General features: G+C 47.0%; 1 protein-coding gene across 1 annotated transcript; it reads right to left on the bottom strand.

Annotated features, from left to right (window-relative positions):
• Positions 1-1,257: 1,257 nt before the first annotated feature.
• Positions 1,258-2,686, bottom strand: LOC148815428 (fish-egg lectin-like). The gene is made up of 4 exons (XM_088905563.1): positions 2,638-2,686; positions 2,007-2,252; positions 1,487-1,829; positions 1,258-1,399 (listed from the first exon to the last, which is right to left on the bottom strand). The coding sequence occupies exons 1-4, from the start codon at positions 2,684-2,686 to the stop codon at positions 1,258-1,260; spliced, it is 780 nt and encodes a 259-aa protein (XP_088761689.1).
• Between the last annotated feature and the right edge of the window lie 13,500 nt (positions 2,687-16,186).

The following is a 16,186-nucleotide window of genomic DNA, read 5'->3' as shown; positions in this document are numbered from 1 at the left end:
ACAACCACTTTTTGTGCAATATATGCCAGGGACCTGTGCAATACAGTTATATTTATATCTATAGTTACATCTATATTTATATTCATATGTGTGATACGATTTTCTGTGTACTGTTCTGTTCTAGTTTGTTCTTGTGTGTCCGGACTGTGAGTAACTCTTGTATTGTACTATTATTATATAATTCGTTACACTGTGGCTGTGTTGTGTGTGTTAAGCTGCTGTTGCACTGCAATTTCCCTCACGGGATCAATAAAGTATCTATCTAACCATATTGTTGCAGTTGGTAATGATCTTTTGCAAAAACAAATGTCTTAATGACATTGTATCAGCAATTGTTACATACTCAGCCTACTTTAAAAGTTTAAATTTACATTAGGAAAGATAAATGGAAAAACTGCTCACAAGTACAGAAATAAAAATATAATCAGCTGAAAAAAAGTCACAGTTGAGATGATTGTACGCAATACTGGTTCACATGATTACAAATACACACACAACTCAGTAAAGTACTAATAGGTGTTATTTTTGTGGCATGTGTTGCAGGTATTCAGATGGCAACTGCATTTGAAATTGTACAAGTTCACCAAACCACATCCCACTCAACTAGTTACAGCAATGAAGTATTACACCTGAACTTGAGCTAAACCTCAGGTGAGGATTCAACCATGAAGATGAACTCAGCTGTGTGAAAAAAAAAACTGAAAGCACCCAGTCAACATGGTTAGGGATGTAATAGAAAGTTAAGACCAAGTGCTTTGCACCAACACATTATGGAAACAAACATTACACTGGAGTGGTTTAGGGTTAAGAGAGTGAAAGGCCTTGAAGACTCCAGTCACAGCCTCAACTTACATCCCTGTTTAGGGCCACTGGAAAAGACCAATCAGTGATGCTCCCCAAGAAACATAGTAGCATTTTAGCTAATCCATTCATGCACAAAAGTGGGACTAAGCTACTGTGGAAAGAGACTAGATATGTTTCATTATTAGCTTATTACAGGCAAAGGGCCATGTGGGATAAGAGCTTAATGTGACATCCCAGGTAGTCCTCCTCATAAAATCAGGAGGACTGGTTTTAAGTTCATTAACCAATTTGAAGTTAATGAATTAGACACCACAGAAGAACAGGGTTTTCCAGGCATTTTTATTGCAGCACAGAATAACAAGACGGGCATTAATGCCTCATTCCACTCGGAATCCTTCATGCAGCCTAGTCATGTCTGTCACTTCCCACTCAGGACCAGACCACCCAGGCTGCTCAGACCTGGCACCTCTGGACTCGGCCATCTTTGCACACAACCCAGAGGATTCCTCGGTCATAGGACACATGCCTGGCCACACCAGCTGCCCTTAGAGCCCACCACCTCCTGCCAAAGGGGTTACAGGCATCAATACCAACCCTGCAGGAAAAGGAACAGGGTTAGAGCAGCCTAGAATTAGGACAGTCGTTCATGCAACCATGTGCATTAACCCCTCCCCCAGCTCACCTCTTGAAGACCACTCCATTCCTGTCCACCCCATACACACTGCCATCTGAGCCCACCTCCACCAGGGACAGGGAGCCCTGGATGGGGTACCACCTGTCGGAGCCTTTGCAGGAATCCCCACTCACATCCAGCTTGACAAAGATCTGGTCCAACCTGTTCACTCCCCAGCAGCCAAAAGGCCCACAGGAATAGTACTTGAGGGAGCCCACAACAGGAATCCAGGGGATGTTGCCCTGGCCAGCATACTGCAGCACAGGCCCACTGTTCAGGCAGAAGATGGAATTGGCAGCATTGACACCAACCACAAACTTGTCTCCACCAGCATCAATCTGGATGAGGGAGCCTGCAGAGGAGAGCAAGAAACAGCTGTTCTCAGCAGGGGGTAGTGCAGTGCTCATTCCTCAGTATGAGGTCATGAACACTTGAGGAGTGAAAGATGTTCTGGCTGAAAGCAGCCACTATCCATGGATAAACATGAAAGCTATCATTTCTAACCTATATAGATCAGCTGCAGCCTCACCTGGTTGCACTTGGATCCACCTTACCCGAAGCCACTTGAACACAAGGCTTGAGAGACTCACACTCCAGAGTCCTGCTGGCCCCACACTCACATGTTTCCCCTTCATGGCCAGAGAGACCCAGCTGTTGCCCTGGTAGCTGACCAGGTTGTCTGCATTGTCGACTCCACACACTCTTCCAGCACCAGCATCTATCTGCTTCAGACTGCCAGGCACAGCCCGACACTGCAGGGCTTCAGCTACAGACACTGGGGAGGAGAGGACACCACTGGGTCAATGATCACGTGGAAGCAGCCTGGGTTTAAGGCAGCATTAAGGCAACATTTAAGGGATCATAAGCATCTGACACTGAGGGACTAAGTCAATATACGAGGACAGAAGTAACAAGCCAATAGGGCATTAATGAATCAGCAACAGCCACAAGTGAACAGAGCTCAATGCACAGAGAATCAAAGGCTTGCAGAATTTCAAGAGCACACAAACATCCAAGTCATGGATTTAACACTCAGGCAACATCTCTACTCAAGATCAAATAACTATACTGAAATCCTTAAATACTAGCAGCATGCAGTTAATCCTCCCATCTGCCTTTGTGCTGCCCCTTTTAGTCAAAGCAATAAACCCAAACCTTACCTAGAAAGAATCCCACAAGCAAACACAACACACAGCTTCTCCCTTCCATGTTGATGAATGATCACACAAACCTTATGTATAGTATAAGCAGCCCCCGGTGGCCTTTATATACTCAAGACTGCTGGGCTTCAGGTCCAACACACACCTGTCTAACCAGGTGTTAAATTGTGAACCATAACGAGCTGCTGATTGAATCACTCAAGTATCAATTACAGAAGACATCATTAATTATATTCTTTCCATAGACCTTATCCTCAGGGTTTGGGAATCATGGCGACAAAAACTGAAATTGAAGCCCAGTGCTTCAGATAGTCACGAGCTGGATTAGTACTAGTATCAGCAGGGACATCCTCCAGTAGTGCAGGTCAGGGGTGGTCTAAATTAGATAACGAGACAAATAGTCCCAGATTAAAGATTAAATTTTTCTGAGCACTTAGAGGAAAATATCTGGGCCCTAGATTGAAATATTCCATTTGGATAGCACAGTGGTGTGGATTTTAGGACTGTAGCCTCACAGTTCCTGGGGTTGATGTCCAACTGAATTTCCTGCTGTGTGGAGCTTGCATGTCTTCCATGCGGATTTTCTCTATGGGATGTAATGGAAAGTTACTGAAAAAAAGTGTTTTATCCTAAATATGTCCGTTTACGGGCAGAGCTGTGTTGTAAAAGCAGCTGGATTCTTAGAACAAACTGTGATTGTACCCAGCGAGTCAAGGCCATGGGATGTTCTAAGAATATGTTTATCTCTGTCCCAGCAAAAAGGCGATGCGTAACTGCACGTAGCTGTCTTCTCTGTCCTAAGGCTAAGACCTATAAGGACTGGAAAATTACTGTCTCGCCTGTCTTTGTTTTACTAACCAACCATAATGAAGTAAACAAATTGAGGTGTTGCATCAGCTAGGTGTATAAAATAATGGACCTTTTCCTATTTTACTTTGAAAATCAGCTCTCACTTGCTGCACAGACTGGTGGTTGCTGTTTTTCCCTATTGCGCAATATGAATAAATGCCTTACTGAGTGAATGAGAACACCTCTCCTGGCTCGTCTTTGATAAAATTCCAAGACAGGGACCACTTTGCTACCAATTTAGAAAGGCATCCTGGCTTTTCAAAGTAGTTTACATGTATGTAAAAAGTTATGTCAATGATTAAAAAATTGCAGTTGGAGAAAGTGTGGACATTCAATGGAAGTAGATAGATTGATACTTTATTGATCCCATGAAAGAAATTGCAGTGCAACAGCAGCTTAACACAGACAACACAGCAACAGTGTAATGAATGATACAATAATAATAATACAATACATACAGTACAATCAGTACAGTGAGAAGTGCACTACGAAGAGTTACTCACAGTCCAGAACACACAAAGAACAGTACACAACAAAGTCGTATTGCACAATATAAATATGAATATAAATGTATTGCAAGGGTCCCTGGCATATATTGCCCAAAAACGGTTTTAAACGGGAAAAAGAAAAAGAACAGCTGTATCAGTTTACTGTACAGTCCAGAAACAGGTCCCTGTCAATGTTGCCCCTTCCCAGACACACAGTGGATGCGTTGTACAGTCTTATGGGAGAAGGCAAGAATGACATCCTGTAGCGCTCCCTGTCGCACCGTGGTTCGATCAGTCTATTGCAGAACGTGCTCTTCAATCTCACAAGCATGTCATAGAGGGGATGGGAGATGTTGGCCATGATGGCCTCTAGTTTGGACACCATTCTCCTCTCAGCCACTAGCTCCAGGGGGTCCAGGCCAGACCCAATGACGGAGCTTGCTCTCCTGATGAGCTTGTTCAGCCTGTTAGAATCCCCTGCTCTAATCCCAGAGCCCCAGCATACCACTGCGTAGAAAATGGCGCACGCCACCACCAACTGATAGAACATATGTAGCATCTTACTACACACATTGAAGGACCTGAGCCTCCTCAAGAAGTAAAGTTGGCTCTGACCCTTCTTGTAGATGGCCTCGATGTTCTTAGACCATTCCAGTCTATTGTCGATGTGCACTCCCAGGTACTTGTACGAGTCCACCATCTCCATGCCACTCCCATGGATGTAGACAGGAATATGTTTGACGCTTTTCCTCCTGAAATCTACCACCAGTTCCTTCGTCTTTGTTACATTCAATTGCAGGTGGTTCTCCCCACACCACTCCACAAAGCTGCTAACCTCTTCCACTGCACTCTTCCTCCTGCCCACTCTTGAAACATCCCACTGTAGCGGCAAGGCTTATTAAAATACAGGAATTAAGTTTGCTGCTCCCTTGCCAGTCCCTCTCTCCTTCATCTCAGTGGTGCTGGATACAGAGAGGCCATTCCAGCTGGTTCACATTTAAGGTGTTTTTCTAGCCGATAGAGTGTCCTGATAAGGAACAACTCCCAAAGCTGAGATTCTCTAGCAACCCTAATAAATGGTCATCTCTTGCGCCTTACTGTCTGGGACAGTCTTATTCAAAGTTGTTTACAACCCTAAGGTCAGAGTGCATTGTTACCCATCCTCAGCCAATCAGGAACTGGTAGGGCAGGTTAACCCCACGTGGGTCTCGAATGCCCACAGAACGTTCAACCAATAAACGACCGTAGTTCCTCCAGGTAAAACAGACAGCACAGGGCTTCCTCGGGGCGCCTCCTGGACATCCTCAGACTCAGCTCCTCCTGGACATCCTCAGACTCAGCTCCTCCTTGACATCCTCAGACTCAGCTCGGACCACCACGTAACGGCCAGTGTGTCCGAGAGTCAGAACTTCACTGTTCTAAGAGTCGAGAACGGAGGTTGCCAGCATGTACCCAAAGGAACCACCCGAGGTTAGCCCAGCAGCAAGCCTCGTGAACCCACCGCGAAAGCTCACCTGATCAACAAGTGAACTACGGTCAGAACTGTGGACAGCTGAATCTGTGGATTCAGGACTCGCGCTACATCAGGAACGAACCAGTCTTCTTCCTGTCTAAAGAGTGTGACCTGCTTGGACCCACAGTCACTTTTCTCCTGTGCACAAACTCTGCTAGTTTCAGCCAACACTAACTAGCCGGTCTTCAGAGAGCATCAGCAGCGCACCGCAGCAGAAATCTCTCCCACTTCACTCTCGCTGAACCAGCAGTGCCTGGCACCGAGCCAGAGAACGCTGATTCGACACAGCAAAAAGCCTGCTGCTGTTTGTGTCCGCGGGAGATCTGAATCCACACAGATTGGATGAGTATTCAACATTCTGCATTACAGCTCGAGAATTCAATTGTTACCTCAACCTGAGATTATATCAATTTAATTCCTATGAGTGATGTACTTGCTTTTGAGTATCTAGTGTAGAAGTTGTAATCCAAGTTCATTTACGAAACGGTATAAATGAATGATATACTGAACGTATGTCCCTCTTGGTCTGTAAATCTTCGTGACTGAATATATACCTTTTGTATTCTGCTAACCCTCACGATAAGATCTGTTATGTTTATATGCACATTTTATGTATTATTAAATGTATTGTCGTGTATTAGTATCCGTGTGTGCGTTGCTGAGTATCCCTCTGGGTCGGTCTTCTAATAGCCATCAAAGAATCATTTTGTGACTTAATGCTACAATTAATAATTGTCCCAGTAAATGCACAAAACCCCTACATTTATTGGTGCCTCATGAGAGGATGCCTACACCACAATTGCACAATTGCAGCACATCTGAGAACTTCTGCAGGTGGCATGACTCTGAGTTGTATTTAAAGTCCGAAGTATAGAGGGTGAAGAGGAACGGAGAAAGAACTGTCCCCCGAGGAGCCCCTGTGTTACTTACTACCTGTTCAGACACACAGTTCTGAAGTCTCACCGACTGTGGTCTGCCTGTCAGATAGTCAGTGATCCACAAGATCATGGAGGCACCGACTTGTATCTCCTCCAGCTTCCTCCTTAGAAGTAAGGGCTGGATAGTATTGAAGGCACTGGAGAAGTCAAAAAACATAATCCTTAAGTGCTGCCAGCCTTGTCCAGGTGTGAGTAGGCCCTTAGCAGCATGTAGATGATTGCATCCTCCACACCAAAACTGGGCTGGTAGGCGAACTGTAGGGTGTTCAGCGATAAACTAACTAGAGATCTCAGGTGGGATAAGACCAGCCTCTCCAGTGCCTTCATGACGTGAGAAGTCAGCTCTACTGGTCTGTAGTCATTGAGGACAGAGGGGCACCCTTTCTTTGGTACCGGGACCAGGCATGATGTCTTTCAGAGCACAGGGACTCTCTCCAAGCGCAGTCTCAGATTGAACAGTCGCTGGAGCACTCCGCTCAGCTGATCAGCACAGGCCCTCAGAACTCTGGGACAAATGTCATCTGGTCCTGTGGCCTTACCCTGGTGCAGCCTCTTCAGCTCCTTCTTCACCTGGTCAGCCGTGATGGTCAGCCTTGCCTGGGGGATGGTGCTCATAGCGCTGTAGGTGCTGCAGGTGTTCATGGCGGAGGTGTTGGAGAGTGGCAGCTGTGGGGGATGGGGGGGTGAGCAGCTGTTGGAGGTTGTAGCTGTAGGCGGCCATGATTGTGGGGGGATGGAGGAGGTGTTGGGCAGTCGCAGCTGTGAAGGCTTAGGGAGCGTGTGGCTGTGAGGGGATGGGTGTTGAACCGCAGAGGGCCCTGAATCAAACCTGTTAAAAACTGGTTCAACTCGTTGGGCATCTCCAGGTTCCCCTCCGTTGCACCCCCAGCCTGTTTGAAGCCAGTGATCTCTCTCATGCTGCTCCATACATCCCTCACCCTATTCCTTTACAGCTTGTCCTCTACCTTCCTCCTGTAGGCGTCCTTGTTCTCTCTAAACTTCTGCTTTAGTTCCCTCTGTACACGCTTGACCTCTTCCTTATCCCCCCTCCTAAAGGCTCTCTTCTTGTCATTCAGAAGAGCCTTAAGGTCACTGGTGATCAAGGGTTTGTTATTGGAAAAGTAGTGTACGTCTTTGGTGGGGATGGTGTTGTGTATGCAGAAGTTAATGTAGTCAGTGACACAGTCCACCATGTTGTCTATGTCGTCCCCATGTGGTTCGCACAGCACATCCCAGTTGGTAGCCTCCAGACCACCACGTAGATCCTCCATAGCCTCCTAAGACCATCTCCTCACAGTCCTAATGCCCGCAGGTTGGCGCTGGACAATAGGCATGTATAGTGGTGTAAGCAAGACGAGGTTGTGATCTGATCTGCCAAGGGGGAGAAGGGCTGTGGAACTATATGTATCCTTAGCATTGGCATATAATAAGTCCAGTGTTTTGTTTTCTCTGGTCGGGCACTTAACAAACTGGTGGAAAGTAGGCAAAGTGATGGAAATAGAGACGTGGTTTAAGTCCCCTGATATAGCTAAAAAAGCGCTAGGGTGCTTTGTTTGTAGCCTGGCTGTGACTGTGTGTATGACGTCACACGCTGCCTCTGCGTTCTCCGTAGGTGAAATGTAAACAACAACAAAGATGGCGCATGTAAACTCCCGTAGCAGATAGTATGGACACAGTCCTATGGCAACCAGTTCAATGTCCGGGTTATAGACGCGCTCCTTAACATGAATATGTCCAGGATTACACCATCTGTTGTTGACAAGCAGAGCGAGCCCCCTCCTTTCCTCTTACCGCTCTCGGTGTTTCTGTCCGCCCACACTGGCTGAAAGCTGCCGATGGCAACATTCGAGTCCAGAATAAGTACCTGCAGCCACGTCTCGGTGAACTCCCTTGCTCCTCACCAATGCTCCCAGTTCGTCCATCTTGTTCACTAAGGACCTCACATTTCCCATAATGATCGAAGGAAGATAGGGTTTAAATCTCCTTCTCTTTGCCTTTCGCGTCGCACCAGCCCTACAGCCTCGGCTTCTCCTACTCAGCTACTCTGGAACTGATGGCTTCTCTCCAGTGAGTAGAACCGGACGCGTTAGCGCGATCAGCTGGTCCCGCGTGTAGACAATGCCTCTGTAGCTATCGGCATTGCAACCCGATAGAAACAGAGGTCCGAGTATCAGAAAAAACAAGAAAAAGTATCTCAGCTTTCCTGGCATCCATCATGTTGTGATCTCAAATCTAGTTGCCGGCAAGGGTATGAAGAAAAAACACTAACACACTAGCACTAACTAACTGAAAGAAACAAAGAGACACAGAGCTGCTGTAGCAGGCTGCCACTAACACGGCGCCATCTTCTTAGATGCGTTGTTATAGCTGCTTGTTGCCCTGTTTAAGGTAGAAGGTCACCCCTGTCTTAAGCAAGACATCCCACTGATTCTCTCAATGTTGATCTGCCAGTCCAGATTGAAAAGAGATGAGTGCGTGAGGTTCAATCTGGAGCTCATACAGGACTGTGCCACAGTCATGGGATTCACAGTCTGTCTTGGATCTCCATTTACTCACTTGTGAGTTTCAGTTCAGTGCTGCAGGGGTTCAGGCAAAGACCTTCAAGCTTGTGGTGGTGGAACTTCTGTTCCAGTGTGGGCTGCCCACGAAAGACCTGCTTTGATATGACTGGAGACATAAGACTTCAAATCAGCTTTCTAGATGAAGTGAAAAACAACCGAGCCGCCCTGCAGTGAATGGAACCTTTCTGAGCTACTTTACATATCAGAAAGCACTCTGGATTCTTCTGGATTCTATCAGAGGTTGACAGCTCAGTGGATTCATTTTGTGTTGAATGTGGAGTTAGTCTTCTCCACAGCCTTCTCATAATGACCTGATTCTATACCTGATTTCAAATCACAGCTATTGATTTCACATGCGGTCATAAACTGCCTACCATTTATTTTAATGACGGTGCTCATTTTCCAATAAAACTGAAAAAAATTAATAAACAAGACATCTGATTCAGCATAATCATGTCCGATGTAATAAAGTTTATAAAGTGTAAACATCATTAGAGATGAGGCAAGAAGATTTCAAATAGGATCCTGAACAGTGCTCCCAGGAGAAACAAATACAACTCAAATTGAACTTGAACTTTATTGCCATATTTAACTTATACTCATTTTTCTAAAACTGATATACTGGCAGGATGTAACACTGAGTTTTTGTCAGAGTTCCATCTCTGTTTACATCATGCTGGGTCTTGAGGAAGAGCTGCCAACAGTGTCCTGTTGTTCCTTGTCCCACTGTAGCTGCAGCCCAGAGCTCCCTGCAGTGCAGAGCACCTGACTCGTGTGCTTGTGGAGTATGTGCTGCCACTGCCTCTGCAGGATCCCAGGGGCCCTGAGCTCCAGGTAAGACTGCTAGACTCTGGTGTTGGGTACAGGCGGCAGACGGTGTCTGAAGAATACCTGCTCTTGCATTGTGGAACCTGTGAAAATTCACAATGGCTGTACATCCTTTTGCAGAGCACAATCCCTGACACATGTGCTGTAACCTTTTCTTAAAAATGATTCATTTCCAAGGTTTGAAAAAGGAGACATTAATTTGGAAAACATATGGAAATCTTAGTATCAAAATAATGCTGACCCAGTGAAGTTCACTACACACAAATATATTGATGTTAAACAAAAATACACTCGAGCTGATCTCCTCAGTGTTTCCGAAATCATCCTCACAAAAAACGCCGGGTTGTTACTCATGTTGGTCTGAGACAGCAGTTGGCTGGGTGTCAGAAAGTGGCTCAGCCAGTCAAGCTGAAATCTACCTGTGTCAAGATAACAGAAGGAGGCAGAGTTCATTTCCAATTTGTGATTTCAGTTACACTGATGTTCATATGTATTTAATATTTAAATGATTCATAAAAGATTTGCCATTTGTGTATAATCACACACACCTGATTCCTAGTCTCTACTTCATCCTCTTGCATCTGCTGCGTCTGGTCAAGCTGCTTGGACCAGGGCTGCACTCACAGGGTTGTCTGTTTTTTCAGTCTGTGTCAAGGAGGCCTTGAAGGAGTATGTCCTCATGAGCTTTGTGGCATCCCTTCACAACCCCAGCAATCAGGTACAGTCAGAGCTGCAGTGATCTGGCCTCGCTCTGCTGTCATGTGTCAGTGCTCTGTATCCTGCTGTGCCTGGGAATGTGTGAAGTACTCCTGAGGTGTGTGGAAGGTGTGAGGGTGTTTGTGTGTCTCAGTGTGTGCAGACTGGTCTGCTGTGGCGATGTGCTGTGATTCCTGTCCTCAGGTGAAATATCTGGAGTCGCAGGTCCTGATTGCAATGGGGCAGAAGGGCTACCTAGGGCTGGGGGGCACAGTCTTAGCTCTGGAGTACATAGTGAAGAACTGTGCCCTTGCAGACGACACCACCCAGGTATGGAGCTGCAGTTTACGGTTCTTTGTCAGTAATGTTCCTGAATGAACATGAAATAAAACCTTGGACTTCCTGTTGAGCAGCACCCTGAGAACTGTCAGTCCATCCCAAGTCTTTGGCTTTCCCTCTTCTTGCACAGCATGAGCATGTCCCTGCTCCACACTGAGTGGGATAATGTGTGTGTTTCTGTGTGTTCAGGCTGAGCAGAGTGTGAGCAGCAGCACTGTGAGTCAGAGCTTTGAGGCTGTGCTGGCCTGCTGGTGTGCCGATGATAGTGTGACTGAAGTAAGTGCCTCTGTCTACAGTCTCTGCCACCTGAGACTGGAAACCTCTTCCAGCTCGATGCTCAGGCAGACTGTTGCCAAGCCTGTCTATTTTCTCCTTTCTTCCTCTTTCACTGTGTTTTTTAGAAGGTGGTTCTGCTTTGTAGCAATTGTGTTGACGAGCTGGAGGTTGGAGTGGCCTGTGTTTTGTTGTGCTCTTGCCAGATGCTGTGGCCGTACCTGCTGATGTGTCATGAGGTTCTATCTGTCAACCAAAAAGAAACATGACAGTGGTGGTGTGGAGACACAGCAAGAATCAAACACTGCAGGTCCCTCACAGGAAAACACACAGGAGTTTCCCTCTACAGACTCACAGATTGATCCACCATTGGAATTAGAAACATTAGATGTCATCTATGTTGGAAATATTGGAAATGATTTGAACTTGTCATCCAGGCAGTGATGACGTGGCACAATTTTATCCTGCAGATGTCACAGACGATTCCAGTTTAGCTCTGCAAAGTTCTACTACTGGGGAAAATGTGGAGGACAGCAATATCATTAGTTTTCAATGGACACCTCTCTGAGATGGGAGAACAAAGTCTAGAAGATACTTTGCCTCTGGCACAAGAACTCAGGGAACCAGACAAAAAAATCTGGATGAACGCCTTTCACATACTCAATCAGAAATTCAAGTAAAGCTTCTACTATCAAATGGGCAATATGAGAATGGATATGATGAGGGAGGCGTTCTCAGAGATTGCCTCTCTGAATTCTGGCATGAATTCTTTTAACAATGTACAACAGGTAGCACTTTCAAGATACCATTTCTCCGACATGACTATGGCAAGAAAAAGTGGCAGAGTATAGGTAAAATTATTTCTTTTGGTTGGCAGAAAGAGAAGTATTTGCTCATCAAGCTTGCTCCTGTAATCTTGGAACAGGCAGCTCTTGGATATGTGAAGAGTGATCTTGTTGACAATTTTCTAAAGTATGTCTCAGAATCTGACCGTTATACCTTGGAATGTTGTCGCAGAGACTTCAACAGTTCTGGCCAAGATGAATTACTGGAAATCTTGGACAACTACAGCTGCCGAAGAATGCCAAGTGCACACAACATTGAACAAATTCTGCAAGAACTGGCTCACAAAACCCTTATTCAAGAGCCTGCTTACACTATGTTATCGAACAGTGGGAAAGTGTACTCGCTCCCCTCAGCAAAACCCTTGAGGAAATGAAACTGTGTATGAAAACTTGCAGCCAATGGCAAGGAAAAGCATGCGGTCACTGAAGTTTCCCTGCACAATGAATGCACAGGAAAAGGAAATATCAAAGCATATTACAACATACTGTACCTGCGAGAGTGTGATGGAAGGAAACACAGGCTCAGATCTCTTTCTTGGCAAGACTGTAACTGTTGACTTCACTGATATGCAAAGATTTGAGAGAAGACCTATGGCACATACATGTGGCTGGTATTTGAGAGTGTCTATTCATTATGATAGCTATCCTGACTTCAGGTGTGAAATGAACAAAATTTTGGAAAGTAATATATGGGTAATTGACATAATTTAGTATTTTAGTCTGTCGACCTACAGACTACCCAGATTAGAAATATGTGCATCTTTCACCATTCAAAACTTTTGGTAAGGTATACTTATTCACAGTATGCATTTAAAGGCCATCTGACCAAGTCTGTACCTTTATACACTGTATATAAGCATATAAGATGATAATATGAGTTTTGAGTGTACTTATGATAGAATGTTCATCATTTCAATTAAGAAATTAAAAAGTCTCAGGTTAATTTGCACTTTTATTTTTGTCATTTTGGTACAAGAATTTCTTTTAGACTGATTGTTCATATATTGAGTGAGAAACTAATGGATGTTTTTTCACTTTCAAAAAAGTATGGTGATGCAGTTTAATAAACACGTTCTTTTTGGAGCCATGTGCGTTCTCTAAGCTACCAAGCACTTGTGCCAATGAACTCTGCTGCCATCTAGTGTCTAATGATGTTACAACTTTTGCGTTGTATGTTGTTTAGTCACAATATGGTAGCAGAGTTTATTTGCACAACAACTGGACAGTTCATGACAAAGATGAATTCTAAGTGCTCACTTTGGTCAGCACTTGATTTAGAATTAATCTTTGTCATTAACTCTTCAGTTAGACATTTCTTGGGGTAGCGGTAACTTTGCAGAACCTGAATTTTTTTTATTTGTGTTTGACTAGTTTGGCTATTTGCGGATTTTGTCCGACATTTTTATGAAACGTCAAGATTGCAGATGAGTTCAAATTCGATGAGTTCAAATGCCTTGCGTTTAGTGAATATTATTTGTACTCTATTTTCATTGCATTTGGTGAAAGGAAATGAGAGAGGTGAGGTAATGTTATTGTCAAACATTTCATATAATGTTAGATAATGTTACTGTCAAATCAAAGTTAGGTTGGTTTTATGTGTGAACATTATCTATAGTCCATTAAAGATAGTTTACACTGTTTGCATCTTTTGGCACATTTACTTTCATTTGTTCCCTGTTTCATCCTATTTCACACTCAATGTTAAATCAAATCTAAAGACAACACATTAACAGTGGTAACATCTGCTGTGGCATTTGAGAAAAACAAAACACCCTTATACCTAGATCCCACGTTTATAAGCAGTTTATCTTATCCAGAGAGCGCAAAGTCCCCTATTCTCCTATTCCTACTCAAGGTCCAGCCCATTGAGGACCATTTCACGTAGTCTTAAGTAAAGGTCAGTGATTTCAAACACATCATCTGGCATTGCAAGGTTGTGTTCAGCCATCAGTTCAACACAAAGATTATAGACATCCTCCTCAAAGGGGTAGTCCTTTACACAACAGTCTTCTCGACAGATATCAACTTTGATTTGGTCAACTGCCTGCAAGTAGTTCTGTGCGCCATATAAACATGGGGAAGGCATGCATCACTGAAGGTCGTCCACTGGGAGCGCAAGGGTTGTGAGTCGGACTTATTCTGTGATTATTCCAGGCACGATGACCAGCAGCTGACCCTGCATATGTAAATAGTGTCATAGTAGTTTTAGTGTCCTGTGTAGCCATATAAGTGTATAGCCTGTTGTTAAGTAAGGACGACCCAAACGATGTGTACGTGTTCCGTCAGTCTCCTCATGTGTGTGCATATCCTGCATTTGGTTTTAGGTTTACTTATCGTGTCTGCACTAGTCCTTTGTCCTGAGAGAATCTGTATACGCTACATTGGTGTCAGAAGCGGGCAGGATGGCAACCTGTGGCAGACACTAGCTGATTCTGTCAAGCGCTGGTTGACCCTAAAAGAGACCGAGCCCACCGGCAGCACACACGGAGCCTGAGCAACTCCTGGGTGCGACAGGTGGCCACAGCCCTTACCAGGGCTACTCAGTAGTGGTCCCGCCAGTAGAATTGGGGCGACTGCCCGCTACTCCCGCCCAGCGGGTGCCCCAGAGAGGAGATGCCCTCCCTGCCGGAGCCGGCCAGCTGTTCCTACACCGCGGCGTGGTTGCGACCCGGTCACTACGATGGGGAAGCGCCCTGGGAGACATACAAGGCGCCGTTCCAGCTCGCGGCCCGGATGAATGGCTGGAGCGGCTTCCAGGTGCTCCTGGACATCCCGGAGGAGGACCGAGGCGAATACGCAGCGCTGGCAGCAGCTCTCCGGCTGCGCTTCGGTGTGGAGGAGGCGCCAGACCTGATGCGGGAAAGGCTGGCCCTGCGGCGGCGCCAACCAGGAGAGGGACTGGGCCCGGTCGCCGCTGATGTCGTGTTCCTCGCCCACCGGGGATACCCGCTGTACCTCCACTACCGAATCGAGGACCAACCCTGCCTGGCCCTGCTCAACACCGGCTCATCGGTAACCCTACACCAGTCGGGCGTCCTCCCCGACACTGAGGGCACCAACCGCCCAGGATGGGAGGCCTCCAGCCTGCGGCTGAGGACCGTGACGGGACAGCTTGCCACCTGTCTGGGTGCAACGATGGTCCGCCACCCCTGCTACCTCACACCCATCCAGGAGGACTGCATCCTGGGGCTGGACCAGCTGCACCGGGCAGGGGCCACTTTGGACTTGGCCCGGCAGGAGTTGGTGTGGCAGGGAGAGCGACTTCACCTGGTGGAGGGCAGGCCCGGCGAAGGCCGAAGGACGCGGGTTTGCCGGAGCTGGGGGAAAAAGAGGCAGTGGTGCCGGGGTGGACCAGGCCTGCGAGCGTGCTGGATCCTGCCCCTGAGTCACTGGGGGAACAGACAAGACGGCGGTGGTGGGGGCCGAGCGTTGCGTGGAAGCGAGGTGCGCCGTTGAGGACCTCTACCAGCGAAGCTGGGAGGGCCTCGATCGGGACCATCGGCAGCGGCTCCAGGCGCTACTCACCAAGAACGAGGACCTCTTTGCAGCGAGAGATGAGGACTGCACCCGCACTGCCCTCGTCCAACACGACATCGACACCGGCGATGCTCGTCCCTACCGCATCCCACCGGGACGCATGGATCACGCCAAGCGGACCGCCACCGAGGAAAAGATCCGGGAGATGTCCGCAGCGGGGTGATTGAACCCTCCGCGAGCCCGTGTCCGGCGCCAGCTGTACTGGTCCGAAAAAAAGATGGCTCGTGGAGGTTCTGCGTGAACTACTGCAAGCTGAACAAGGTCACCCTGAAAGACTCCTACCCGCTGCCAAGGATACATCACCGGGTCGACCTGGTTCAGCTCCCTTGACATCCGTTGCGGCTACTGGCAGGTACCGCTCGCTCCCGATGCTCGCCCGAAGACGGCCTTTTCCATCGGACAGGGCCCCTGGTAGTTTACTGTCATGCCCTTTGGCCTGTGCAATGCCCCGGCGACTTTCGAGAGGCTGATGGAGAGGGTGCTGGCATCGGTCCCCCCGGAACCAGTGTGTGCTGTACCTGGACGACCTGCTGGTTCATTCCCGGGGTTTCAACCAGGCCTTGACGAACCTCCAGACGGTGCTGGCCTGCATCCGCCGTGCTGGCCTGAGGCCCAACCCCTGCAAGTGCGAGCTCCTGCGGCGGGAGGTGACCTTCCTGGGACATGTTGTTGGACCGCGAGG

Source organism: Atractosteus spatula, chromosome 25 (genome assembly GCF_055471065.1).
Source record: "Atractosteus spatula isolate fAtrSpa1 chromosome 25, fAtrSpa1.hap1, whole genome shotgun sequence".
Classification (NCBI taxonomy): domain Eukaryota; kingdom Metazoa; phylum Chordata; class Actinopteri; order Semionotiformes; family Lepisosteidae; genus Atractosteus; species Atractosteus spatula.
This window is presented reverse-complemented; position numbering and strand designations above follow the sequence as displayed.